Below are 27,693 nucleotides of genomic sequence, written 5' to 3'. Positions count from 1 at the left end.
CTACTTTGTCCTCCTCCAGATCTCCAATAGATACTGATTTTAATGTGTTAACAAAACAAAACAAAATTCAATACCATAAAAAAGCCCAAGCCCCACAACCAAAAAAAGTGCCTCAAGATTTCATTATTTTATTACTCATACTTCTGAGTAATAAACAGCTGAGCTATTCTCAGTCCAACTGTTGCTGATGTATTGCATGTAAAAGGATCCAGCTAAATTATACATCAAATTTCTACCAAAATCATTAATTTCCTGTTAACAGCAATGATCTCTTTCTAAGCCTAACTCCCAGTTATTTTAAGAAAAGAATACTAGACACCATTATTTTACATTACCATATTTTGTTGTATTATTAGCACAAAAAAGGATAAAGGGAGATCCTCAAGCCTGACTCTTCTAATGGTATTTCTGAAGAATTATGACTGAATTTGCATATTTTACAAGTCAAATGAATTTTAATGCAGTCACCTCCAGGACACATTTACTTATTGGGACTCTGAGAGCAGCAGTGTTATATGGAAGCAATGTTATCCTGGATTTTGCTAGATGGCACTGTGAGGGCAAGTTTAACTACCATGTGCCTAGAGCCTGGTTTTGAGTGCTCTGCTCTGATATAATCACAATAAACACATTAATAGGCATTACAAACATTTCACATCTCCCACTGTTATGCAATGCCCTAGCGAGGCACAGTGCTTGAAGTGAGGAATAGCTGGCTAGGTGGAAGTGGCCTGTGGAATTCAGGTCAGAGAAGTTAATTACCTGACCTGGAATTTGGCCAGAACCCCAGGGTTAATGCCTGTAACCTGATGAAAGCAGTGTGGGGTCCTCAACTTCCTGGGGTAGTCGGGATCTCTTTTTCCCATTTCAGTCAGCTGCTCTCCAGTGCCTTCCCCTGGGGCTCTCCCGTGCCTTACACCACCGTCAGCCACCCCTGAGGTGTCAGCCCCTTGCAGCTGCAGCCTGACCCTGCACAGCAGGAGGAGGTTTCACCTGCTGGAGTGCCTCACTCAGAGCAAGCTTTGCTGGAGCTGACAGTGCTCAGAGAGGGCTCATCTCTGCACTGCACAGCTGCAGCAGGGGGTATACGTACATTTTGCCATCTCACTGCAATGATCAAAACATCAATGCATCCTGTCCTCATTTCTGTGCTGAAAGCAGGGCAGTTTCCAGGACAAATAACCTTATGTCTGGAAAGAATAGGAGAATGACCAAAGCACTTATAAAGGCATAATGATGGTTTTCTTTTTTGAAACAGAAAGGTAAATTGAGTTGGATTCAAAAGTTCTGACCAATTAACAACAGAAAAAGGCAAAATCCCACTGTGGCCACAACTGACAGCTTGATTAGTGCCTCCTTTTCAAGGTTTTGAAAAGTATCTTATATTTAAGGTGTATACCTCCACCCTCTGTGGAGGGAGAAGTATAAATTATTAAAGTGCATCCTACAGCTCTCATTAATTCCCAGTCAAAGAAATGTCGAAAACTTAAAAAATATTGTATTTGCTCTGCAAAATGTAAACAAACTCCACAGGACTGAGCTGCTCTTAAGTCAAGGAAGTTACCATACATCAGTGTCTGGCTGGACAGAGCAACACTGCTGCTGCCACAGCCAGCCTGACCTTCCTTACATCACCTCTCACTGGTCCCTCACTCCCTGAGCACTGGAGGTGGCCTCCTGTGCTGCTCACAGTGCCCTCAACTCACCATGGAATTCATGGCAAAGTGGTTGTGCTGTGTTTGCAGGTCCAGGGCGTGTTGGTAGCTCACACCGATCTCTGTGTGGCTCTGCAGGAACAACTCCTTGTTGTGGCTGATCCAGTCGAACATCTAGGAGGGTTCACACAGAGAGAGGGAAATAAAACAGAGTTAGACAAGGAAGGAAACAGTAAGAGACAGTGCAAAATATAAAAATCTTCTTCTGAGATAGATGTGTATGCAACACAGCCAAAATCATCTCACCTATGATCCTCAATAAAAGAAACTGTTGCTGAGCAATGGAAGAATTGAAGTTATCACCAAATTTCACTAGTAACAGAAAGATAGGTCAGGAAAAATAATTTATTAAACATGTTATTCAGTAAGCTTGATCACACAGTCTTGTCCTATAAGTAATGGGAATTTCATATACAGAAAAATGTCAGCAGAGGGAACAGTAATCAGGGATTGCTTCATTGACCAAAGATCTAGCAGTTGATAAAGTACTTTTAATTCACAAGTGGACCAAAAATTCAATAAATATTAGTGATGCAATTTTCTCAAACCCCTTTCTTTTTATCTATATATAAAGTTTCCAAATATTACATTCAAATAGCCAGCTGACTTCCTACACTTTTATTTCCTAGATTATTCCAACTTCAAAGTCAGAACACAGCCTTTCTGCCGTTTATTATTTTTGGGAATGAAGAGAAAAAAAAGAAAAAAAGTATTTTATTAGTATCTATAGAGAGCACACATTTGAACTTCTTCCACTTCCAAATGTATTCCCAAGCAAAATGGATTGTTCAGTACTTCAGACACAGATAGAAATATATTGAATAAAGCTGATGAAACTCATTTCTTATTCAGAAGCATGTCAGTGTGACATTTCAATCTGCAGCCCATTCATTCATTATAAGCTGTCACAAGCCAGCTAAGAGATAGTGCATTTATGTTTTAGCTTGTTCTGTGTTGTGCCAGAGACTAAATGCATTCAAAGTGAGAACTTTGCATTCTTTACTCCTGACTGCAGCTCTGCAGGCAATTGCAATCGCAGATCTTTTCTGCAAATATTTTTTTTTGCAGAATCCCTTTCAAAGCCTGTTTTCTTATCTCCATCCCAGTAACCTGGGGAACTGTCCATTAATAAGGACTCTTTAATAATAATAATAATAATAATAATAATAATAATAATAATAATAATAATAATAAAACTCGCTTAACTAATTAATTCATTACAAAAAAGAAAAACTAATTACGGAGGCTGCACAGGTCAGGTCAGTGCAGTCCCTGGTCTTAGACAGTCTTAGAGAAAGTGTTTTAAGTGTAAAGAGTCTAAGTGTTTTAAGGTAAAAAGGCAGTGATGCAGCTTCTAAGTAACCACCTTAGGGTCAAATATCAGTCCAAATCTTTGTTATATCATTTACATGTCCTCCAATAAAAAGCTGATTTGTTCTTTAGCACTGCATAACAACTTTTGACCTGTGACAGCTGAAGCACACTCAGAGCCCACTGCTGTGTTGCTGTAGCTGCTCAGGGTCAGTTCCCCATTCCCTGTGGAGATGGGCTCCTGGGAGGAGAGAAAAGGCCCTGCATGGGTCACCAAAATTCCTGCAGGAAAAACAGCTTTTCATGCTGAGCACTCAATCCAGCTTGGGAGTGCTCTGCTGTACCGAGGGGATTTGCAAAAATAACACTGAATATCCCTTTCAACAAAAGAAAAATAAACATTCCAAGTGTCACCAGACACACTACACTGACCTGGTCCCCAAGAAACTGTCACATACGCCTGAATTCTTAATCTTTTATTTATGAAAATACACTTGCAGCTAGAGAGCTTACATCAGCCTTGTATTTTCTGTTGATAAATAGCCCTAAAAGCCGAATTTGGTTTAAGTTATAAAGATGCAAGTCTAAAGTATTATCAATGCCATGGATACTTTCTACCCATGGAGCTGATCAGGCCTATCAGCATTTTTTAAGGAAATATAAGTAACAAAATTTTTGCAAGGATGAAGTCAGAGCTTTCAAACTTTACTGCCATTTAAACTGAATGAAACTACCTACTACACCTGAGGAGACATTAAAACTTTCTCATCTGATTCCTTTTTCTCACTTTATGAACATTTAATAAGCAACATCAGCACAACATAATTTGCCACACTTGTGAACTTAAAGGGGAAAAAAAAAGACAGGAAAAACATAAAGGTAAAAGAGAAAGGAAAATTCCATAACAGCCAAGTTCAAGTCCTAACAACAAGATTTTATGTCTCTGAGAAAAGACCAACAGAGATTTCTTGTAAGTAGATATATGTTTGATGAGAACATTTTTTTTAATGTTTTAAACAATCTAAAGACAGTCAGGGAAAAGAAAATTGGCAGCAATCCACTAAAAATAAACAGTAAATTTAATATTTTATGCTCAGCAAAGCCAAATCAGGATCTTTTTAAGACAAGCAATTCAAACAAGTAATCTATTGCTCTGTGGATAGGGAGCATTTCCTTTATCTAATCTATACACTTATTGAAGGATGAGAACCTAGCTTAAGTTAAACCATGCTTCTCCCTTTTAATGTAAAATAATAAACTATTAAGAAAAAGAAAGGAAGTTTAAGAGATTATTTGCCTTTTTTTTGTCTTGTTAAATCAGCTGAAATATAACAACAACAGTTTAAAGGATGTCCTTCAAGAGTTTTGAGCAACACTGAGCAATAGAACTCAATGATGAGATATGTAAGTATTACACAGTACCACAGGTCACAAGATTTCCTTAACAATGACGGGATTTAAATAATTACCTAAAAATGGGGCCTTATTTACTTTTGAGATACAATGGATTGTGTTTTCAAACATTTTTCTTTGACCAAAAACTCCAAAATGGTCTTAAACTATTTTCTCATAATAATGTGACTCCAAGTTGAGACTCCAAAAACAGCGGATGAAATGTGCATTGCCGTGAGAGTTTGCAATGCGTGGCCAGGAGGTTTTGATATGAAGGTTTGTCAGCATTGTCTGGCCTGGCCCATATTACCAGCAATATTTCCTGAAAGCTTTCAAGTGAAACCTGTTTTCCACATGAGAAACTCTGATGCTTCCTGTGTTCCTGAAGTGAGTGTGCTGCCTCGTTTGTTTAATTAAAACGCACCATTACAGATGTGAACATGGCAATGACCCAACAATTGCTGTTTCTCTCAACCCTGCAAGGACTGCCCCAGCTTCAAGGGGCTAATGTGGGCTCCTGGAAAAATGTTCAAGATCCTCTGACAAGTCAGTTTCCCTGCCAAAGGAATGAGTTTTTAATACAATAAATATCAAAGTGTGGAGAATGTGCCCCGTGAGATCAGTTAAAGCCAGATAGTGTCTCAGCAAACAGGTTTTCTGTGTCACTCTAACATTGCCATACAGCACTGTATCAGTTGATCTCATCCCATCCATGAAAAAGACTCTTAACAAACCTAGTCTAGTGATTATCACAAAATGAATGGATCTTTAATTATTCCTGTGATTTCTTAGTTGGAGTCATGCTGACTGCCAGTGAAATAATTCTGCTCTCAAGCCTTCTAATCACTCCTGCAGTCATGAATTCACACTAAACAGCAGCACAGAATAACTAAGATTGGACATTACATCACTAAAAACACATGAACCAACTGTCCTCAGTGTCTCCCAGACTGGCACTTCTCCACATTGCTGTAGATAATCTGGAGACCAGTTAAGTACTTAGGAGTTTTCCAGTGACTGGGAAGCAGGGGGGAGGATTAAGCACACTTAAAAAAAAGATAAACTTTCAGTGTGATTATCTCTTGTAGACCTGTTTCTAAAAATACCTAAAGAAAATTGAATGCATGTGCTGAAGAATGTGAAGTGCTACATTTAATTAAGGAAATTAGTCTTTTATGAGAGTCAGAAGAACTAAGAATGATCCAAAGGGTCTCTTCTTTATGCGTTTTAAGAATCTAGCCTCACTGTCCCTAGTGATCATATAAGCACCAGTAATTATTATAGATGTGGTCTTGAGACAACTTCACTTGAGATTAGGGTATCAGATCACAGCTCCAGCATCAGTCCTGCTGGCAACAACAAGTTCTTAACCTCATGTTTTGTCATCATAGTTGATGAGTTACTAGAAAATCCAGGTTAAGTGTTAGACCAAACAGCAGGACTCAAGCTGGTCATGGATAAGTCCTACAGAGAGAGAATGTGACTCCATATTTTCCCTGGATTTGTAACATCTGGCAGGCCAGTGAGAACAGGGTGAGAACAGCTGTTTGAGAACAGACAAGAAACACACGGATATGGAACAGCATGTATGCAGGCTGTGCACAGTCCAGCTCTACATCAGCTAAAATGAGATTTATAACATAATTTCAGATAAAAACCTCTGCTTTCTGGCTTTTGTCAGTGCTTGCTGAGGAGCATTAGCACGGGATTCTGAACACAGTGGTGCAGAGCACCACAGGTTGATGGGCCCAGCACATGGCTGGCAGCACACCCCATGCCAGTGGTATTGATGGGAGGATTACAGTCCTCATGGCCTTGGCAGCCAGTGAACTGAACATATTTATTAATGAAATTGTTTATACATGCTGGAAATAATAAATCCCAAATCTATTGAACACTCTACTAGGGCTGGAATTAATTATGAACTGGCTTGTAGCAAATCATCTTCTCTCTAAGTTCTGAGCCATAAATATCAAACTCATATGGTTAATTAAGGGCAGAATGATAACCATTATAGCAATATAATCTTGAGGAACAATATAGGGTACATGTAAAGAAAACAGTTCCAAAGGGACATTCAGATCAGGTCCAATCACTGCATTTGGCAGCCAACCACAGGATAAAATTTCCTTTCATAAAGGGATGAAGCTCCACCTGAAAGCTAGTGAAGTGCTACAGTCCAGCACCTCCTATGATAAGCAATTCCAAAAACTTTCTGCTCCTGTTACTGAGCTCTTCACATACTCTCTGATCTACATAAGGCTCATATCCAGTCTATACACATTTTCGGTTGGTCAACATTTCCCTACAAGTTAAAAATTCCTCCCAGGTGTTAAACCTTTCCCAGTGTGGACCGGGTGGGGTCATTGTCTCTTCTGCTGTTTGTTTTACTACAGCCCAGCTCTTTTGAAGCTTCTTAAGATACACAGTCTTTCTCTGCACTTGTTTTAGTTCATGGGTATTTTTCAATCCCAACTGAGATTCTAAGGACTAACCCTAAGGACTTTGTGAAATGTTGATTTTATTTCTTTTTTGGAAATACTCCAGCTGACATCATTTAGGATAACTTGTGCAGTGCTTCTGGCATCAGTTCTAGAAAAGGAGATATAAAAATGGGAGAGCAACAGCTGCCGGACCAACGTCAGTACCTTCTGCTTTGCCTCACTATCTTTTCTCTTGGTAGTTCCCTGCACAAATACTGACAAAGACCAGTAGTGTTTACGTGATTTGCTCTGACAAGCACAACTCAGATGATGTTCAGAATAAAAGCAAGTTCAAGAGCACTTAGGGAAAAGACAAGACAGGGTTTTGAAATCCAGGTAGTCATAAATGCATTCTCTCAACATGCACCCATATGCTGCTAACAAAGAGACAAAAAATGTTAATCTAAAAGAATGTCCTGCCTGTAGTTGTGGAGAGGGTAGATCAGTAATTATATGCCAGGTGAAATCCCTTTTAGATCAATGCTTTCCAATCTCTTCCAATCTGTAGACCCCATAATTTTTTTCAAGGGAAGCACTGTAGCCACTTAAGGTCTTCAAAGAATAAATCTGTTTTATCAAATACCTTTACCAACCACTAAGGAACTTAATATCCATGATTCACAGGTTGGGAAATGCTAGAGGTAAGCATACATTGCTTATTAAAGGAAGGTCCATTTAAGAGTCCATGTGCATTTGGTATTTTCAAAACTGTCCAGCCAGTGTTAAACTGAATAATCTACAACAGAAAGTGGAAAGTTCCACTCTCAGAGCATGTACAGCTAAGCAAGTTCATTTTTATATATTTCCACAATATAAACAATAACACACACACAACAGTGACTGCCAGAGTGCCTCTCTTGAGGTTTACAAAGTTTCCAGCTACAAGGTCTATTCCTATCTCATTAAGGGAGTTCAAGTATTCTCAACAACTCAATTAAACAAAAATCAAGGCATATTTCTCACATCTTTTACAATTGAATTTAGCCAGCATTTGAACAAAAAGAATACTGGGTAACAGATTTGTGGTACTCACATAGTCTACTGACATGCAAGGGCATGATCCAGGAAAAATTTGCATGTGAGCTAACTTTATAAAAGGCATTCAAGAAACTCCCCCAATGTCTCCAGACTAGAATCAAAACTACAGTTTAATTTGAACCAGCCATATGTCTAGGTCACCAAAACGTCTGGGAAAGGTCAGCAGAAGTGCAACACCTCTGTGAAGGAGCACATGGGAAATGCCAACAGTCTAAAGAATCAGGACTTCTACCTGGAATACAGAAAAATCCCTCCAGTCAAGCCCCTGAGCTAAATTCAGCAGAAGAGAGCACTGATGCGGGCTGTCCAGGCAAGCTGGTCCCAAAGGGATCAGGAGCCAGAAATAAAGACTCAGCAGGTAGAACAGGGGGCTCATTAACCAGAGCCTGTCCCACAGCCCCTGAGGTTTACAACTGACAGCAACAAGACTTAAGCAAGAGGACATTATATGAGTTCTGGTGACAAGACAAGTCCAAGCTTTAGCTATGAAGTCAACCAGCAGGCCAGGATCAGGCCCAGTGAGGGTAACCAGGCTCAGATGCAGCCCCAGGCCCACAGCAATGAGAGAAGTCTCAGGTCATCCACAAAATGAGTTGATGGATCAGTATCTGGCTCAGCAGGGCCTGTGGCCAGGCAGAGCAGGGCTGTAGAAAAGCTGGCAGTGAGGTTGGTCATTAATGTCCAGCAGTGCCCACAGGGCCCTTACAGTGGGCTGAATATCTCCACAGTCACCAGGAAAATGGCTGTGCTCAGGTAGGAGGGTACTGGCTACAGAATAAATTTTGCACTTAAAGAAAACTTTGATAGCACATCTAATTTTTTTTTCATTAATCAACAAATTTTATGAAAATTGTTTCAATATAAAGACCTCCAATCTGCTGTAATTCCTGTTGCCACTTTATAAATATAGCCTTAATTAAATCAAAGCACTTGCAGCTTTAAAATAGAACTCTGCATACATCTAAATGCTTTGCTCAGCCAGGGCCTAAATGCAACGTTGTGTTTGTTTTTGTGTTTGTCTCGTGTTTACAGATGGTGACGGACAAGCCAATCCTTCTGCCAGATCTTTCCCTTTCACATGTGCTCTGTGCAGTCCACGGCCAGGATAAATTGGTGTCGTTCCAACGAGGCCAATTTACACCAGCTGAAGATTCAGACCCACAGCTGTATTTGTGTAAACCTCAATGCTGCATGAACACAGTTTTTCCATTATGAATATCTGTGTATATGATTCATAGAGTACAGTAAGTAAGGCTACAGCACATTAAATTATTCCAGACAATGGGCCCAACTATCAACCCACTAGAAAATTAGCGAGATGTGTGACGTGACAAATAGCTTTGTATTTATAGCAGAGCACCAATTCCAGCATACTCACACTGAATGTTCCCACTAAATGCCAGAGTAAGAGATCTGTGTGTTTTTTTCCTGACACATATCAAGCCACAGCCATGTACAAAGTAAGGCATCTGATTCCTACAATGTTGAATAGTGAAGTAGGAGTTTTATGGTTGAGGGTGGGAGAAAATTACAGATCCTGAACATATAAATACAACTAATGACATCTGGTTGTGTTTTTATACATCTGCATTGTTTGCTTGCTTTTTAGATATTGCACCTTTCCACCACACTTAGTAACATCAAACACTCAGGCATTCCTGGAAAGGATTCTCTGTTCCTTAAAATGGAAATGGCCTTTTCTGGGCACAGATCATCTACAGAGAATTGCTTGCTGTCTAGGTGGAAATTAATTCATTGGTTGGATAGGAAATGTAATACTAAAAGATATAAACAGAAAACAGCCACATGAATGGAAAACACAGTGTAAATTATGAAAATTTCCTCCCCAGATGGAGATTGTCCTTTCAGTTTTCAGAAGAAATTTTCATTCAGTTGAAAATGCTGTAGGAGTTTGGTGACTTTGTTATAGACCCTGGTTCTATTCCTGGCTGAATGTGTAACATTCCTGTGACTCCAAATAGCTGCCACTAAGAACAAACCAGCCAGACAGATGTTCACTGGTTTGTACCAGAATTGTGGCATTTCCTCTACCAAACCCATGTGTGTCTGAGGTCCAGAGATGCAGCTGGGTGTAACCACAGCTTTAAACACCTGACTGTCCCCTCAGCAGTGCCCCTGGATCTCACAAGGTGGCCTTCAGGGAGTCCTGAGCTGCCATCACCCACTTCCTACCAGCTTTGGCACCAGGGGAGGCGCCATCAGGGAGAATCATCTGACCATGCTGCCAGGGACATCCATCAGACAGGGAGCACCTGGACACAAAGTGTCAAGGAAAGAAAATGAGAGACGCTAAGCACTGGGGTGCTGAGGGACACTGTGGGGTTCTGAGGGACACTGTGCTGGAGACACACTGTGTGGTCACACCTGAGGGACGAGTGGCCCGTGTCAGAGCAGAAACTCTAAGGAACAACAGCAATAAAAAAAAAAAATAGGCATCAGAGAATAGCTGTAATAGCAGCAAAAATAAACTTATGTGAATATTATCCCTGACATGCCCTGCTGCCCACCAGCCCACCAAAAAAACTTTTGATGGACTGGGTATAAACCAAGACATAAATGAGGGAAATTTAAGCTGGTGAAAAGTAGGTGTTTATGGCAGTGTGTCCTGCTTTTTCCTTTCAACACCCAAATCAAGATCAGAAGTTTGTGTTCATAAGCTTTAAATGGAGCAAAATTCCTAAATTCAAGACTGTTTTGTCTGTGACACCTCTTCAGCACCTGTGCAGGACATGAGGCATCCAGGACTCTGGTGCCAAATAATACAGAGGGGTCTTGCAAGACATGAGGGTTCAAGAAAATATTTCTGAATTACATTCTCTGTAATGTGCATGATTTGTAAGAAGAAAAGTGAGAGCCACTTGGTTTAAAATTACACTGATACTTCTGGAAGCTATCCACAGACCATGCTCCTGGTTTTTCCTCTTCAACTCCATCAGCTCCAGAGAAGACAACCTCTCAGCTGTACACCCACCTTTATCTGCTCTCTAGAAATAGATATAAAGGGTAATTTAAGACACACTTTTAAGACCCCAAGCTCTGCCAAGTGTGGGCCATTGAAAGCATTTTAGCCAGGCCAGGAAGACATCAATTTAGAAATAATCACATCACTACATCTGAAAGATGCTGTACAATAAGTCTGTGAACCTCATGTACAGCTTAATTACATTATTTCCTGACAGCTAGTCTCTTGCCACCTAACCTTTTTGAGGATCAAAGCAATAAGTTTAAAATAACCTAGCTTTCTCATCTTTGCCTAGATGTGTGGGCTTTGTTACCCTCTAGAGCATTTGGGTCTTCTCATCTTCATTAGTTAAAGCTAAAGAAGTTTGTGGTTAAAACATGCTATAATCATCCTTAAAAATGAGTTTAAGTCTGTATTCAGGTGCCCAAACTGATTTTTGTGCCATACTGATCAGGGGAGCGTTCCTGTGCCTCCCAGCGGTGCCAAGTCAGAGACGCTGAAACAGTCTCAAAATGCTCCCTATCAAAATTGGCAAGCGGAAGAAGGAGGAAATTTCTGCAAATGCAAAAATATTCCATCAGAACATACTGCCTTCAATTATTTTTGGACCCATTCTAATGTTCGAGGAGGAAGCAGGAGGAATAGTAACTGCGTATCCAGTGTCGGCAGCAGGAAACTACAAATAGCAGAGCACACCATGTTCCAGTTCAGCCGCAGCGGCTGCGGAGCTGCTTCCTCACGGGCAGCGAGGCGGCTGCTGCGGAGCCTGGAGACAGAGCAGGAACAGAGCCATGGCTCGGGCTGTGCCCCCTGCACTGAGAGGCCACCAGTTGTGCTGGATGCCCCAGTGTCAGTGGGACAGAGGCAGCCCCAGGTGCTGTAACTTGTGGGAACCCAGGACATCCCTCTGGCTGTCCAGGACCCTGCCAGGGGGCTCAGAAGCCCTGGCATGGAGCCCAAAACACCTGTGGTTTTGATTATGACCCGTGGAGCAAATTACCAACCTTATATGAAGATCAGCAAGCCAAAACAGTTTAGGTAGAATAATAGTGAAGTTATCACAGGGTGGAAAAGTAGATTTTGGGGTTTTTGGTATGGGGGTTCGGGAGGCAAGATGGAGAGAACTGGGTGTGTCCAGCCTTTCTCCTTCTTCTTCTTGGCCTCCATCTTCTGCTGTGATGTTGGCACTTACAGATTGGTTTAGAGTAGAAGCTCACTGTCTAACATAGGTGATAGGTATTGGAAAGTAATTGTAAACATTGTATACCTAGTTTTTAGTATAAATACATAACACTGCCCCAGGGGCAGGCAGAGTGCCTGGAACTGTCCTGCTGGATGGACCTCGGCGGGACAGGAGAAAGAATTTTATAGATAAGATACAATAAACAACCTTGAGACGGAGAAATGAAGAGCTCTGACACTTCTTCAAGTGCCGGGCTGGGAAAAGAGACTTTCGAACTTTTCTCGGGGTCACTGTGACAAGCTAAAGATCCTGACAGTAACTGTGCTACAGGGCATGCTCAGCATGAAGGAAACGCGCAACTCTTCCTCACCCCGAGCTGCAGCAGCGGAGTGAGGCATTGTTAGTGATTTTACATTCCCATCAAAACGATCAGGTTCAATTCCAAGTGCTGTGCAGGCAACATGTTTATCTGCCAATAAAAGAAAAAAACCCCACCGGATCTGGCAGCACAGGGCAGAATGAATTAATAGAGAAAGAAGGAACGCATTGAGATGTTTATTTTACACATCACATCGGGACTCCCACTGCAGGACAGGCTTCCTGTGCAACAGGAGGCAAGGCAGTTAACCCCTGTGGTTTTTAATTCCCAATTTCTAGCTTTGAACTATGCATCCTTTGCATTTAATTTTGCTGCTCCAGTGCCAATCCAGCTCAACAGAAATCAGTGTCTGGAAGAAGATTGCCCTTCCTGATGGACAGCTGTCCACATCTGAAAAATTAGTACAAATGCCTTGAGAAGATTCTTGTGTTCTTTGCTTCTGGAGCCTGAACTTGGGTCATGGAAGTGTTAAGGAAGGAAGTTTGTACCCTCAGAGCTGTTGAACCAGCAGCAGACTTGTTGCAGGAGAAACAGAAATGTCAACAGGAGGCTACAAAAGCATCCTGCTCCTTTGTCACAGAGAAAGAAGTGATGGTTACGGCAATGGAAGGTGACATTCACCACTAGAATCACAGCCACAAGGAAGAGGATTTCTGATATATATATATTTACCTTGATCTCTGTATTGCTCTGCTCAGCAGGCAAGGCAATCCCACACTTCCTCAAACCAGATGGCAAAATGGGGCTTGTAGCTGCCTTCAGTTGTAGGAGCAGCACAAAGCATTTGGTGTGTACTTGTGAATTTGTCCTGTGGTTATTAGCTTTGTCCCCAAGCTTTCTACTGATGGATGGAAAGACAGAAAAGCAAACATTCACAATGCTATTGGCACACAAGGGAAGACCCCCAGGTCTTGACTGATAAATAGGAAAGTAGCAGGCCTGACACGGTGGAGAAGCTGCAAGCTCCTTTGGAGCATCACTAATAATGAAGACTTTTTTCTTTTGCAGTCCAATTAGCAGAAATAAGCTCTGTTTGTGCTTTGAGGGAAGTAAAAACATCTATAATGATCTCCTGATCTTGCAAAATTTTTTTTCCCTACAGGTACCAAGAACGGGATCTTATTAAGCGTGACCAGCAGTGGTCAAAGTAATGAACACTTCCCACAGAGCCCACCAGGATCACTTCCCGCTCCGACAACTCTTCACTTTACATTGGGACCAACAAATTGGGGATGGCATTAGCAACCTGTCAGAAAGTGACTTCCGATTAAAGAGAGCAGATGTCAGCATCTTTCATTCAGAACTGCAGCCTGCAAAGACAGCAAGTGCCAGCATGCAGGTTCTGAACTGAGAGATGCAGGCTAGACAGGATTTATCCTTCTCTTAAAGATGAAGGGGTTTGCAAGTAATTTATTGTTATAGATGCTGAAGGTTTGCCCCCACAGTTCCCCAAGGATTCTTTGGTGCCCTTGGCTAGGTGATGGAAATGGCAGATTTGACACAGTTTACTGCCACTCTCAGAGCCTTCCAAAAGGGAAGGTGCAGATTCCACTATGAAATCTCTTTAGCACATGACATCTACGCTCACAGCATCACAATGAGCTGTCAACACACGCTCTGTGCACAACCACCCCTTGTTATAATGTTTTTTCTGCTTCTAGGCAAACTTTCTTCTTTTATTTGGTTTGTTTTAAAAAAAAAATTCTGAGACAAGGTAAACCCAAGTAATACGGATCATTCATGAACCTGTTATGCCAGCACTAAGGTTTCAAAAAATATCAGTAAAGATACATTCAGAACATTGTACTGTTTATCCAGCTGCATTAGAACACCTCATAGTGGCTTACCTATGCCAACGAGTACTGAGGTGCTTCAAGACAAAGCAGGACCAGCACTCAGTAGCAAAAATTCAATTATTTTAAAATGCTACAGAAAAAAACATGATAAAGAACACATTTGAATAAACACTGAAAGTTAATTAAAACCTGCTACAATAGAGTTATTGCTACATGCTTTCAATTCTCACCTGTTTATTAGAGCCTCCTTTGTTCTAGGAAGTGTGAAGTAATTAAATGCAAGTGATTAGAGCTGGCATAGGTTCATCTGGGGAAATACACAGATTTTTAAGAATAGATGTACAGCTTCCCCCTTTGATATGCACTTCCCGTGTTGGTCTTTTGTCTGTCCTTGATTGATGCTATCAGAAGAGTTATTGCTCAAAACAGCTTAAGTGAAGCAGAATATTCCCAGTGTGTGCCAAAGCAACCCAAATCCTCTGTGGGTATACATATGTGTTCCATAGGAATGTTTTCATACCTTTACATCTCCATTCTCAACTGAAAATATGCATTTCTTTGTTGGAAACAACAAATATACCAGTCAGATTCAGGACCTCACTGTGCTAGATGTCATACAAACACGCACTCAAGTATTTATTGTTTATACACCAGCTCAGTCTCAATTCAAGCCTCCTTTCCATATCACCTATGTAATCATCTTTCCAACAATTTATGATCTGATACTGTAAAATGGTGTCTACCAATCCAACAATTTAGGGACCTATCTGCACTTATTTTCTGTGTTCTGCCTGTATTAGAAATGATGCGCCAGAGCAAACACTTCATGTTGAACATGGGGCCTGCCCTCTGCTGTTTTAGTTTCAGAGCAGGCTTAAGTACAAAGCATAGGATGACATGATGACCTTCTATCCACATGGCAGCTTATTTCAGCTGATAGCTGACTTTTCTTCCCAACACTGCCATCCCAAGCCTGATTTTATGAACAGTTGTCTGGTGAGAATCTGTATAGCAAAAAAAGGCACCATATGCTAAGGGAAACTTCAGATTATAAAATAAAGCATTTGTCATTGGCAGCATGGGAGAGAAGATGCCAGATTTGGAAACAAGGTTTCAGGAGAGAACAGACACTACGTGCTCTGTTCAAGAGTCCATTGCATGAAAAAAGACAAAAATGTTAAGGGAACTTAAAGTACTTTGACTAAATTCAAAGACTCTTGAGCAATGTCTATTCCAGATCCATAAATGCAGAGATCTATATATTATATAATAAAAATAAGAACCATTTGTGTCAGGAATTGGTTTCAAAGCTCGTTATTTATATATCAGGACTATTGCAAGTCATGGCAAATGTTGCAGATGTGAACTAAGACAACCAGAATCCTGGGATGGGGACACCAGCATGGACAGATGGAGCCATGGTCCCCTTACCATAAGTGGGTGGCCATGGCTGACCCTGCCACCAGCAGGGCTGGAGCCAGAGCCAGCAGCTGGGACCAGGGAATGCCACAGTGCTCCAGCTCACTCAGGGGGAGCTCTGACAGAGATCTCGAGTCCCTCACAGATTTCAGTAGCAGCTGAAACTCTTTCTGCTTTACAAAGCCAGGCCTCTGTCTTTTTAGCAGACAACTCAGGGAGACCTCGAGCATCAAAATGCAACTAGATCAGGGTTACAGCTAAAACTAATCTGAAACTGAATTGTTTCACCTGAAGGGAGAAGCAGTTGCTTTGGGCTGAGAGGGGAAGGTACCACCAACAACTCCGAGAAGTCTTTTTCTGGAATTACAGGTAAGCGATTTCATTTTTGCTTTGCAGTAAATTCTTGGTCACTCTTCTTATAAAGCCCTCTGCAAACATGTGGATGTTCAAAAACATGACAGCCAGTATTCCCCAGCAGTATCTGTACCCCAAGGCCCTATCCTTTCTCTGCAAAGACATTTGAAATAGGCTAAGGATGACAGAAATATGCTTAAATGAGTCTCACTTAGACCCTCAGTCAAATACCTCTGCAGAAGACACTAAGCTTATTGAATCCTTTCATGGCAGAAGTCCTACGGAGCTTACCTCAGGTCTAACAACATCCCCCGTGCTCAGAATCTCCAGGAAAGCTCCTTATTGCAATGCTCACTCACTGTGCTGTTCTGATATTCATGCTCTAAGTACTTAGATGGAAAATCCAGAGCGTGCTGAGTTCTGCACACCAATTCAGTGCTCACGTAACTTAAATGAAATCTAAATCCTATACAAAAACCCATGTCTAATCCATTATTATTATGCTTGTATGATTATTACTGTTAACTGCTAAATACTATTCATTCAGTAACAAATCCCTTCATAGTCAAAGAGCACATAGGGCATATGTACTTCAGATGTGCTCTCATTATTAATCTTGACTGTGGTTCTGTCCCCTCTTAATGTGCTTCCTGCCTCCTCCCCAGCCCTAATTAACCACCTCCCCAGAACTCCTTCATTTTTTATTCATTTCACATATGAAAGGCTCCTCTGCCACCTTCTCAGAACTATCCTCATTGGCTTCCCATTCTCACTCCCTGGGACACATCCCTCTCACAGTAATTGTAAGCCAATAATTCACATGAAGTCTTTGAGGTGATTGTATATATGGCACATAGCACAGATCAAAGAAACCAAGTGCTTCCAGCAGTGAAATAAGAGAGAGGAAATGGTCCTTCACTAAGTGGATTTTATCTCAGTCAGAGAAGCCTGTCCCAGGTGCTGTGCCTGCTGGAATTATGCAAGTCCTTAAGGGTTAATATGGCATGTTGCAAAAAGGAAAATTCTATACATTTGCTTTATGCATCACTTCAAGGGTCTTTTGACACTGCTAAAAGACAAAAACTTAGAGGTGATGTGGAATGCAAAAGAAAGCAAAGTTGGTTTTTAATCTTTCTTATACTGCTTTTCCAGAAAGTCAGCTAGGAGCCATTTCTAGGAAATGCTTCCCTTGACTAAAAGGGCAGCTACAATTGCTCTACTTAATGGACTGTAATAAAATAAACTGCCTCCTATTAGCAAGAAGGATCATATCATCAGTTTTGTAATGCATTTTATTACAGAACATACAGCATCAGGATTTTCAAATGCAGCATGGGGAAGTAATGTACAAAACAGTTGAAGTGGATGTCATATAATCACAAATGTACTGATAGTTTCCTTTCTCTCAAACATCAAGATATCAATGTTTCATTTTTAAAGCCATTTTTTCCCACCTAAATCACACAATGCATTTCCACATTTTGCATTCTATTATCCACCAAAGCCATCTTGCATCTTTTTAGACAAAGAGTAGCTTGCAGAACATTCCTTCCTTCTGAGGAACATGAACCCTTGGCAGGTGTAACACTCCAAAACCAGTATGAGCACGGTTCTAATACTTGGATTATTTATTCTTGGATATTCCTCTATCTCACTGACTTGGCTGTTGAGCTAGAGCTTCTCTGTATTTTTCTAGACTAACTCTGCCTGGTGTCAAATGATGTTCTAAATTAGGAACTCCTAAATTTCATCTGGCACTTCAGAATGGGCACGCTTTTAGTTAGTGGGTATAATGTGCTTCTGCTGACAACTAATAGGAGTCTTCCCAATACTTTCATTAGGAATTGCCACTGTACACTGGACAGGAGTTGAGTACAGCTGACATAGGTGTGACTTTCTTCCTTGAGAAACCAAATGTCACATTATTTATTTCACTCCATGGGGCCCGAGTTTAATAGCACCCTCTCAGCAGAGTAACACATCAGCTCCCTTATTCAAGCAGACCTGCCTGAGGAAGGGGCCAGAGGTGGGTGTGAGAAGGGAGGAAGGCAGTGCTGTGGTGTCACTGCCCACACTCGCACAGGGAGCAGGATGCAGAACTGCTGCAGCTGTTACTGCACCCTATTCCTCTTCACCATTTGCTTATACCCCCCTCCAAACCTGTCTCCTATCTATGAACTTTGCATTGTCTATCACATTCCCATCACTCTTCCATTCACTGAACTCTTTCTGTTGTTCCAGGCTGGTCACATCACCTGGGAAATGGGAGCTACAGCTGCTGTGGAGCAGGAGCTGCAAGTTATCCACACTTTCTGCTCCCTCTCCCTGCAGAGCAGCAGCACCAGGGCAGCCCCAGCAGCCTGCACAGCTTCCCATTGCCTGCTCCACAGGGAAAATCACTGGCAGAGCTGTGTTTTTCAAAGGGAAGCCTTGGTTTACACGGGGCTGATGGTTTTAACTGTAAGCCTGCTACTTCACTGCTCCTTGAAGACTAGATGTGGCCTGTGGTTTGCCACTAGACTTTCTACAAAGCTGGCCTGATCCAAATAAAATGTTTCTCCCACCGCAAGCTTCCAATGAAATTCACTTGTGGCATTTCTAACTCCTTCTTTTGGAGTTCTCCTTTGCGTAGTGGACTGTGTGGGAAGTCAGGAAGCAGAAGGGGAGGTGAGGACAGAGAGAACATGCCAAGCCCCCTCTGCCTCCTGTTGGGGCTGACCCCCACAGTGTTAGAGCGGCTCCTCTCTCTGCTGTGAGCAGCTTACAGTGCAGACCCTCAGCTCAGTCCAGCTGGTGACTGTATTGTTTATACTTAACATGGACAACGCTGATTACATCATGATAGATGGTTTTCATTCACATCCATGTTGGGGTAGTAAAACTGGTGTGGAATCAACAGAAAATGATGTGGAAATTCCTACAAAAGTCAAATTGGGTGCCAGTTACAAATGATTTCCAGAAAAGCTGGAAAGTACAGAGTGTAAGTATAATTTTTTGTCTTTTTTTGGTATTTATTCAAGTGTAAAACATGTGGACTCTTGCCTGAATTCTTCTCCCTGTCCAGATTTCCACCAACCAATTATCATTTCTCAGATAGTTCCAATACTTGGATCTACATTGATTGTGGGGTTTTTGTTTCAAACAATATTCAATTTAGACTGGGATGCATTTTTTTACGTTACTGGTGACTAAAAATATTTTCCCTGTTACCCAGTAAAACACAGTAAAGCCTCAGTTCTAGTTTCCAAATTATATATATCTGTACATATGTATTTCTCCATTAGCTGGCGAGGAATAAATTTGTTGAACAGTGAGGGTCAGGGCTTCGCCAGCAGCTGAAATGTGTTATTTATCAGCAGATCATTACAGTCAGCACTGCACAGCATGTGAACTTCCTCACACCCCTCTGCCAAAGCTCCCCACATGGCTGACCTGCCTGCTGACTTGAGCTTCAAGGAGCTCCCAGTCTCCATCTGGAGATTCAATCTCACTGCACTGCGTGTGCCTATGTGATAGCCCCACTTTTCCTTTCCCTTGGCCCCAGCACAGGAAAGTAAAACCCTAAAGGCCTGAATGGGGACAAAGTTTGTCTACAGAAAGCCCTGCTCTCTCTCACTGATTTGAGTGGGAGAAGGCCAGGCTCTGACTGCCACCCCTTCTGTTTATTTTGGCAATAATATGAGTTATTCAGCACACAACTATACGGACTTCTGTAAGTTGTAATGCCTGTAATTTAAATATTTTGTGTGTCCAGGCAGTGTCTGCTATTTCTAAATGTTCTAATACAGGGGATCTCTAGGAGGAAGAAAGTGAATTGATTTGCTTTTAAAATCTGGGGTACTGCAATACCAAAGGTTTCAAAAATTAACCTTCCTTAAAATACTGTGTGTTTTAGTCCTTGTGTCCCTTTTTTTTTCCCCCATCCCATTTTTAAGAACTTTTCAGGCAATGAGGACACCTGAAATTTTTGAAATCAGAGATGTCCAGAAAATGAAAGTCCTTGTCCATTTTAGAACAGGTTTCCTGAAATATCATCCAATGAATATAGAGAGATATTCTAAAATACCCTGAAACCTTGTTTATGCTCAAAATTTTATCTTGGAGTTTGAGCTTTCACAGATCATTAGAGTTATCATTTGATTAGAACTAAATTACATGTCCAGGTTATACAAAAAGAGCTGTGTCTCCCTCCAGGAGATGAAGAGTAACTGGGCTCTGCTGACATACCTGAGTAGAATGCAACTGAGAAAATGAAGGTTCCAGGAAACTCTAAAATTCAGTACACAGACACATTGGTGGCTATTTCTATAGTGGAGACAGCACTCAGGCTGGATTTAGCTCTGGACATTTTATGAAACAAGTACTTTCCAGTCTGAGATGGTGAGACTACATCAAAGAGGCCTGAGAAAGGCAGCTCCAGAGGAAAAGCACATCAATGTTTTACATCAGTCTACACATGTGAAATGTGATGTTAAAGGGTCTGAAACCCTTCCAGGAAGAATTTTAGGGACTCAAAAACTGAGAAGATTAAAAGCACGGATTTGGGAATATAAAACAAGAAAATATTTTATATTCTTTAAGAAAATGTAGAAGTCAAGAAAAGGCAAGCAGAGCCTGAGCAGGGAGAAGCTGATTGTGTATTTAGTTAATGTGAGGCAAACGAAGAAGAGAAGAACAGAATCCTGGTTTTGTCAAACTGGAATTGCTCAAGACAGCCTGTTTTACAAAGGCAGAAATCACATTCTCACTGCTTCTTCCTTCATCTCAAAAGTTTCATGTATTTTCTGACTTGCCTAGACCTTACACATATCAATCTCAGAATAACACATGCAAAGAGCTTTGCTGTTGCATTGCCTAGACTTATATCACACTATCCTTTCATGCCTTTGCAGGAGGTAGAAACTCCCTGGAGACTTCCTTCAATGCCACAGAACAGTGCTTGGAAACAAGGACTTCTCAAACTTGAACTTGAACTGATCTGAGGGCCTTTCAGTTTTTAACATTATTAATTATAATAAATACTTTCTAAATAATAATAATTCACAAATAATATTCTTGAATAATAATAATAAATTATAAAATTACATTAATAAGCAGTGGTCATCTGAATAATCCCAAAGAAATTGAAAATCCAAAGTGATGCACTGACCAAAGTACAGCCACTGCTGTGAAGGACAGAAGTGAAAGTCCTCCTTATAGCATATGACACAGAAGGAACAGGGAGAATGTTACTATTGTAGCATTTAGAATTAAAACTCTGCTCTTATGCATCCCTGAGTGGTTCTGCAGTGACTCTTATTTTAGAGGGACTCATCTGAATTCAAGGTTTTCCCAACAGGAGGACTGATTATACAATGATGGAGCTTTTTCAGTCCTAGCAAGTCTTAGAAATATTTAGTAAATGCATTCAAAACCAATGTCAAGTATCTTGTTCTGCACAACTGAAGATTAAGTTTGTTTCAGCAATGTGCTTCTCAGTGATGTTTTAAAATAACACTAACTAGTAGCTGATTAAAAAAACATCCTCATGAAATCCCCCTGCTCATGAGTCTGCTTTTCTTCTGCAACTCCTCCTGGGTCGGTCCAGGCAGACACATTAGTGAAACAACTGGGTAATACATTAACTAGAGAAGATTCAGAGATTGGTGCTTTTGATGGATATACAGACTAGATAGACACAAATCTGAGAGCTCAGTACCTTCCACTGAGAATACCCCACCTCTGTGGCCTGGAATTTTATTTGTGCCAACAAAGACTTCTCACAAAATCACCTAACAAGGTGCCAAGCACTTCTGCATTAAGAAAGCCAAGGCTTTAGTGCTACATAGTTTTCTAAAGTAAATTTCCTGAAACTCATACTTGAAATTGCCCACAGACTCCAAGAAGTGCAAACAATAATCATAGTGAATCAAACCACAAAAACATTCTTATTTCGGTGCTGTGACAAGTAGATAAATATATTCATAAGCTTAGTAAAAGAAGCTTGGAAAAAAAAGCCAGATTCTTGTGCTAATGTCTAGCAAATATACTCATTATATGACAGAAAAGCAGATTAACTTTCACCAAAAGCAACACAGAAAAATTACTCTGGGATATTACTATGCCTGCTACATACAACAGTTTGCTGAGTGAATTTGGTTTACAAGTCACATGAAGTGTATCTGCTGGCAACATGAAATTTACACTGGTGATGAACACCTCATGTTAGCAATTACAGAAAAACCGGTCACCCTTGCAACAGAGTCTTATTTAACGCATGAGAAAAGGAACAGATTACTCCCTACCTTCTCTGCATCTTGCTCAAAAAGCCGGAGTTGAAAGCACTGGTCCAGTTTCAACTTGCGGACATGCCACATCTGATGCAAGTGTTGCCGGGTAGAATGCAGCTTGTCTAAAAGGCTGGTGATCTTTGGCACAAGACTTTGAAAATCTGCACTTCCAGGAATGCAGTTCCTACCAGAGAAACCATCACTGGATCTTATGCATTGTAATAACCTCTGGCCCTCACGATCCAGTTCTTCCACAGGAGCTTTAATCACTTTTTTCTTAAGCTGTGTGTGCTCATCAATCAGCCTTCTTGAGCCCTCAACGTCTACTGGAAACTCTTTCCTAGCCAACATTTCCTGGAGATCCTCCAGCCTCGATAATAGATGGATGGCACTGTTGAAAAACTCTTCCAAGGAGACACGCAGCTCTATCCATTCATCGTGGTTGTAATCCAAGGACCCTTCAAACTCATCTGTCAGTTGAGAGGGATCCACGAGCTTTGCCAGGCCTTCCACAGACACCATACTTGTCTAAGGAAGGGAAAAGGACAGCATTTAAATCAGGAACCATCCAATCAGAATTAACAGCACAACCCGTAAACAGCATGGAGCGAGTATTTTCCTTATCAATACATAATTGAAGGAACATTGTAAAGGATGTCAAGGACTGTGTTTAATTTTAATACATTAATTGGACAGGAAAATTTGCTTCTAATGCTAGTTAGTTAGTTACTTACTTACTTACTTATTTATTAAAAGATGTGATATATACTGGAATAATGCCTATCTTTTTTATCTGGCCTAACTATCAAAAACATATAGTGAAAATGTTTCTGCCAGAGATTTCATCAGCCCAGTTGAACACTGAAGACTTCTTACTGCAGCTTTTGGATATCTGGACATGGTTGTTCACTAAATGGGTACATGGCATGTCAGGCACTCTGCTACTCGTGTTACACCCCAGCTAGCAGCTACACAGAAACAAAAGTTTCAGGTATATGAACTGAAGCAGGTATTGCAAACTGCCTTAACAAAACTGCCTTAACAGCTAGGTTTCTTATTCCAAATTATTCTAGTTGGCTTTTTGCCACTCTTTGATATTAGCAATTTCTAATGTAATTAAGCGAAAATCAATGTGAAAGTGAAATGTCATTGAAGTATTAACAACTAGAATTTATTGCCAATAGAAAGTACTGCTCACGAATCATACACAATCAATGAGAAATGGTTTTAATTCATTCAAATTCTGTAATTGGTGATAGAGAAAAGCACTGGGTGTCTGGAAAGAAGGTTACAGTTTAAGGACATGGCAACTGATAGCTTTTCCCATTTGTTTAAGACAAAATACTTCTTTTTGAAATTAGGAACATAGGGTTTCATATGTAACTAGAGATTTTCAGTGCTCTCATGTTAACACCCAAGCTGGCAGCCCTTAAAGGCTTTTCTCTTCATCAGTGACTGCACATCTATCCCCTAAATATCAGGCCTCTAAAGAATGTCAGAGCTTGTGCTCTTCAGAAATGGAGGCACCCAATAACCACAGCACTCTTGTAGAAGTCATCTACAAAGAAAAACACCTAAAATCCAGACCATAATCCTAAATTATGTCCAAAACAGTAGGCTAGCCACTGGTTAAAGGTTAACAATAGGCTTTTTCTTCCAATTTGTATCCATCCAAAACTATCAGGCATTCTGCAATGTATTAAAATTGAGATTGTATTGAACTTAAACTCAGGAGAAAGATTATTTTAAAATGCTCTTGCAATATTCCTTGTTTTGAGGAAAAGGGAGGACAGTGGGAGGAGCAAACAAACATTGGGATGGTAAGTATGTCGCTTGAGAGCATTTTCAAATTTTTATACCTCCTGACCTGGACACTGAGACCTTCGAAGATAATTCAGTTTAGAGTTTAACTACCTGTCAGGGAAATACTTCTCTTCACGGCTAACACTAGGACATCCCCCTGCAGTCTGTCAGGCTAATGGAAACATTACTGTAATCATGCAGAGAATTTGATATTATGAGACAGTAGAAAGGCTTTTCATTTCTCAAATTCAGCAGAAATTTTCTTTTTTCAGGTTTGATTTTTTACGTAGTTCTTCAAACTCTAATGAAAACCGTTTTAGTGAGGCAGGTAGGTGCTTACAGTTTCCTAGGCATTGCTCATCCTTCTTTTAGAAATCAATTTTAAAAGTGCCGTCCACTGTTTAGCCTCCTTCTGCAGGAGAAGGAAAATAGTCTTGAAGGCACCTCTGAATTAATGCTAAATAAGCTGCCTGGTCTATTCCTCAAAGTGACAGAAAACTTTGGAATCCACATACATCAAACAAACACTTTCTCTCTCTGGGTGAAGATCTATGTACATGCTTCACTCTGGACTGTGGCACAGAAACACTGCCAGAATCTCACTCCCCAAAATCCAGCTCATCAGAGTCCACTAAGGGTCCCACAGTGCCCTGGCACACACATAAAACTTCCTTTAGCTCAAAAGAGAAATCTGGCCTTGAAAGAATCCTTTCAATAGAAGTTCCTTGATTGTGGTGTGTATTTTGCAGGGTGGACCACAGCTTAGGAAATCTTTGTTTGAATCATGGAATTGAAGGACTCAAACCATTCTGTGATTCTGTGTCTGCAGGTGGTCCAATACACAGTGAAAGCACTGACTTTCCTCCTTCAGCCCAAAAATTTGTGAACCATTGGACACCCATGTGAACAACCCTGCAGACAGACTAAGGCTCAAAGGCACTGATAACACACACAAAATTAAAATACCCTTAATGCATTCCAGCAAATTAATCTGGAGCTTTTTAAACAATACAGACTCAGAGCTGTAAACATGAAGCATAACTTGGTCACAGTTTACTCTCTGCTATCATGACAACAACTCCATACAATAAAAATATATGTCAAGCCTCCACAAGGTATTTATTAATTTTAAAACCAAACAAATCTTCTAAAAATACATACTTGAACTCTGTTACTTTATCTGTCCTCAAAAGTACCAAGGAGTGTAAAGACTTATTTAATCAAAGAAAAATTTATGAGTTTACTGGAGTTTGTGAAACAGGGGTGAAAATTTACAAGCACTTAAAATTTGATAATAATGAAAAATTGTGTTCATGAGTAACACCAGTCTAATTCCCCACAGCAATTCATGGGTCCTTGCAAGAACAAGTTGAAAATAAGGACACACTTATATAACACTGACTTAAATATATACTAAAATACAGTCTTCCATTGCAGTAAATATTAAGAGCTATAGCCAAATTCTCTTCTGTGTTCCAGAGATGCAAAATCTCTGTGTCTCTGAAATTAATGGATTGGTAAAACAGCCAACAATATAAGTGTTTCTCAGTGAATTATTAAAAAACAACACAATGACTAAGTCATGGTGTGGCATGATTGATGTATGAGCATTTCATGCACCTGAATTTCAGCTTCTTTTTGGGCAAGGAGCTGAAATTCACAGAAACTGAAGTGCTACAGAGAAGACAGCTGGTTTGTCTTTATTAACAACAAAGTTAGTAAAATTCACCTTAATTATGCAGCTATATACTTCTCAAAGGACATGCCTGAAGCACCTTATCCTTCACACAAGTTGTTAATGCTATCCCTGAACTGTAAATCTAAATGAAATGAAAGAGGTGAAAATTTAGCAAATGTCTTACAAAAAAAACCCACTAGTGGAAGTTGGGTAGAGGTAAACTAACAAACTCATACATTTGCATCTAGAAAACTGTATCTTTAGTATTTTGATGGATTTAGTGTTGTCATTTTTTTTTCCTATAAGAAACAAAGGAAAGACTTAATGCAACATCACCAAAAATAAACACCACCAAAAAAAAAAAACCTCAGCAAAATGAACTATGAAATATGCAATTCATTTCAACAGTGTGCTCAGAAAACAACCTGATGCCAGGGCATCAGCCCACTTCTGCACTCAGATGTATTTTTTGCTTTCAATCACAGGGAATTTTTACCTGAAGAAAAGTTCTTATCGGAAATGATGCTTTACAATTCATTTCTACGCGGCTCTCACCTCAAAGATGAACTTGGAACTGCCGAAGTTTGTTTTCTGCTTCTGCCAAAAATTATCAGGTTTTATAATCAGGGCAACATGAATCTCAGCAGGAAAGGCTTCTTGAAGGGTTTTTAGGAGAGGCTTGATCAAATCCCATTTGGATCCCCGCATATCGATAATAACAGTGAATCCTCGCTTGCAAACATCTTCACTGCAAGAATAAAAGCACATCATGATAATTAATATTGTGGGCAGCCACAGTGAGACTTGGCTTGTGCTGCTGGTGTTTGGTGCTTCAGAGCAAAGCAAGGAGTGATTAACATAAAAGACAAGAGATAGTACAGTATAAAGGCTATAAGAAAGGTCATATTAAATTGACTATAATGTAATTTACATGCAATGCAAGTGTCTAGATTACAGTTTAATCTCTAATTTTCCAAACACGTGTAATTCAAATGTTCACTAAAAAGCATACATACTTTCACACAATTGGAAACAGAATCAACTACATCTGTATAGAAGCTCTTTATGTGTACATACAATGGATTCTGCTTTCAACATATTGAACCCAGCCAAAGTCAACAAGCAGAGTCCTGTGCCTTAGCATTACCAGCTACTTTTAAATTTGGGTGCCTTCATTTTTAGAGGCCTCTTAAAAAAGTTTAACTCCCAGAAAAGTGTCATGTCCAGAAAAATGCCTTGCAATTACCCCTTGTCAGGAAGGTCCTTGTGACTCAGCATGTGCACTGTTATGATTGGGGCCCTTTTCCCTCACAACTGATCTTCCAAATGCTGCTGCAGGACCTTTTTCAATCTGCAGTCAGACTTTTCCCCCACCCTGTGCTCCTCCCTCCTCAAAAGTCCAAGGCAGCTATCTGGTCTGGTCACTGGCAATGCATGGAGCCCAACAACACCACAGCATTCCCTTGCAAACACATCTCTTCTTTTTCCTCACAAGGAGAGAGGAGAAAGAATAAAAGGACGTGTCAAGTCCAGTCTGTGCAGCTTTCAGCATAACTTTTCAAGGGACATAGTAGTATTAGTCCTCAGAAAAAGAGGTTTGGGTATAATGTAGAAATTGTAAAACTGTTAAGACTCCAAAGAAATATTCCCAGTGCACAAACACACAGGAGGATTTTCACTGCACTCTACCTCTTTAACATCTTAAAACACTCTTTCTGATAATAAGATCCATCTCCTACATATTCAATATAAAGCAGCTCTAAAAAGCTTATAACTAGGTTTCTGAGGTGGAACAAGGACAGGAATATACTTCAGAGGAGGCACACTGGATGGATGGGTGTTGAGAGTTTGCTAATGTGAACAGTCTCAGCACAGTGCCAGACAGGAGCA

At 40.5% G+C, this 27,693-nt stretch overlaps 1 protein-coding gene across 11 annotated transcripts in view; it reads right to left on the bottom strand.

The window, feature by feature from the left end:
• Positions 1-27,693, bottom strand: part of KALRN (kalirin RhoGEF kinase) — a 464,736-nt gene that overhangs the window by 249,763 nt on the left and 187,280 nt on the right. For all 11 annotated transcript variants that reach the window (XR_010440959.1, XR_010440958.1, XM_064717937.1 and 8 more), the window contains exons 5-7: positions 26,359-26,551; positions 22,338-22,850; positions 1,707-1,829 (exon numbers count right to left, since the gene is read on the bottom strand). Coding sequence is in view for 9 of the 11 variants with exons in the window: in XM_064717937.1 (XP_064574007.1) it covers positions 1,707-1,829; positions 22,338-22,850; positions 26,359-26,551 (829 nt within the window). In the remaining 2 variants the exon portion in view is untranslated. The remainder of the gene's footprint in view (positions 1-1,706; positions 1,830-22,337; positions 22,851-26,358; positions 26,552-27,693) is intronic.

The sequence above is a fragment of the Zonotrichia leucophrys genome, chromosome 7, assembly GCF_028769735.1.
Source record: "Zonotrichia leucophrys gambelii isolate GWCS_2022_RI chromosome 7, RI_Zleu_2.0, whole genome shotgun sequence".
NCBI lineage: Eukaryota > Metazoa > Chordata > Aves > Passeriformes > Passerellidae > Zonotrichia > Zonotrichia leucophrys.
The sequence above is the reverse complement of the archived record's forward strand: the minus strand, read 5'-3'. Positions and strand labels throughout refer to the sequence as shown.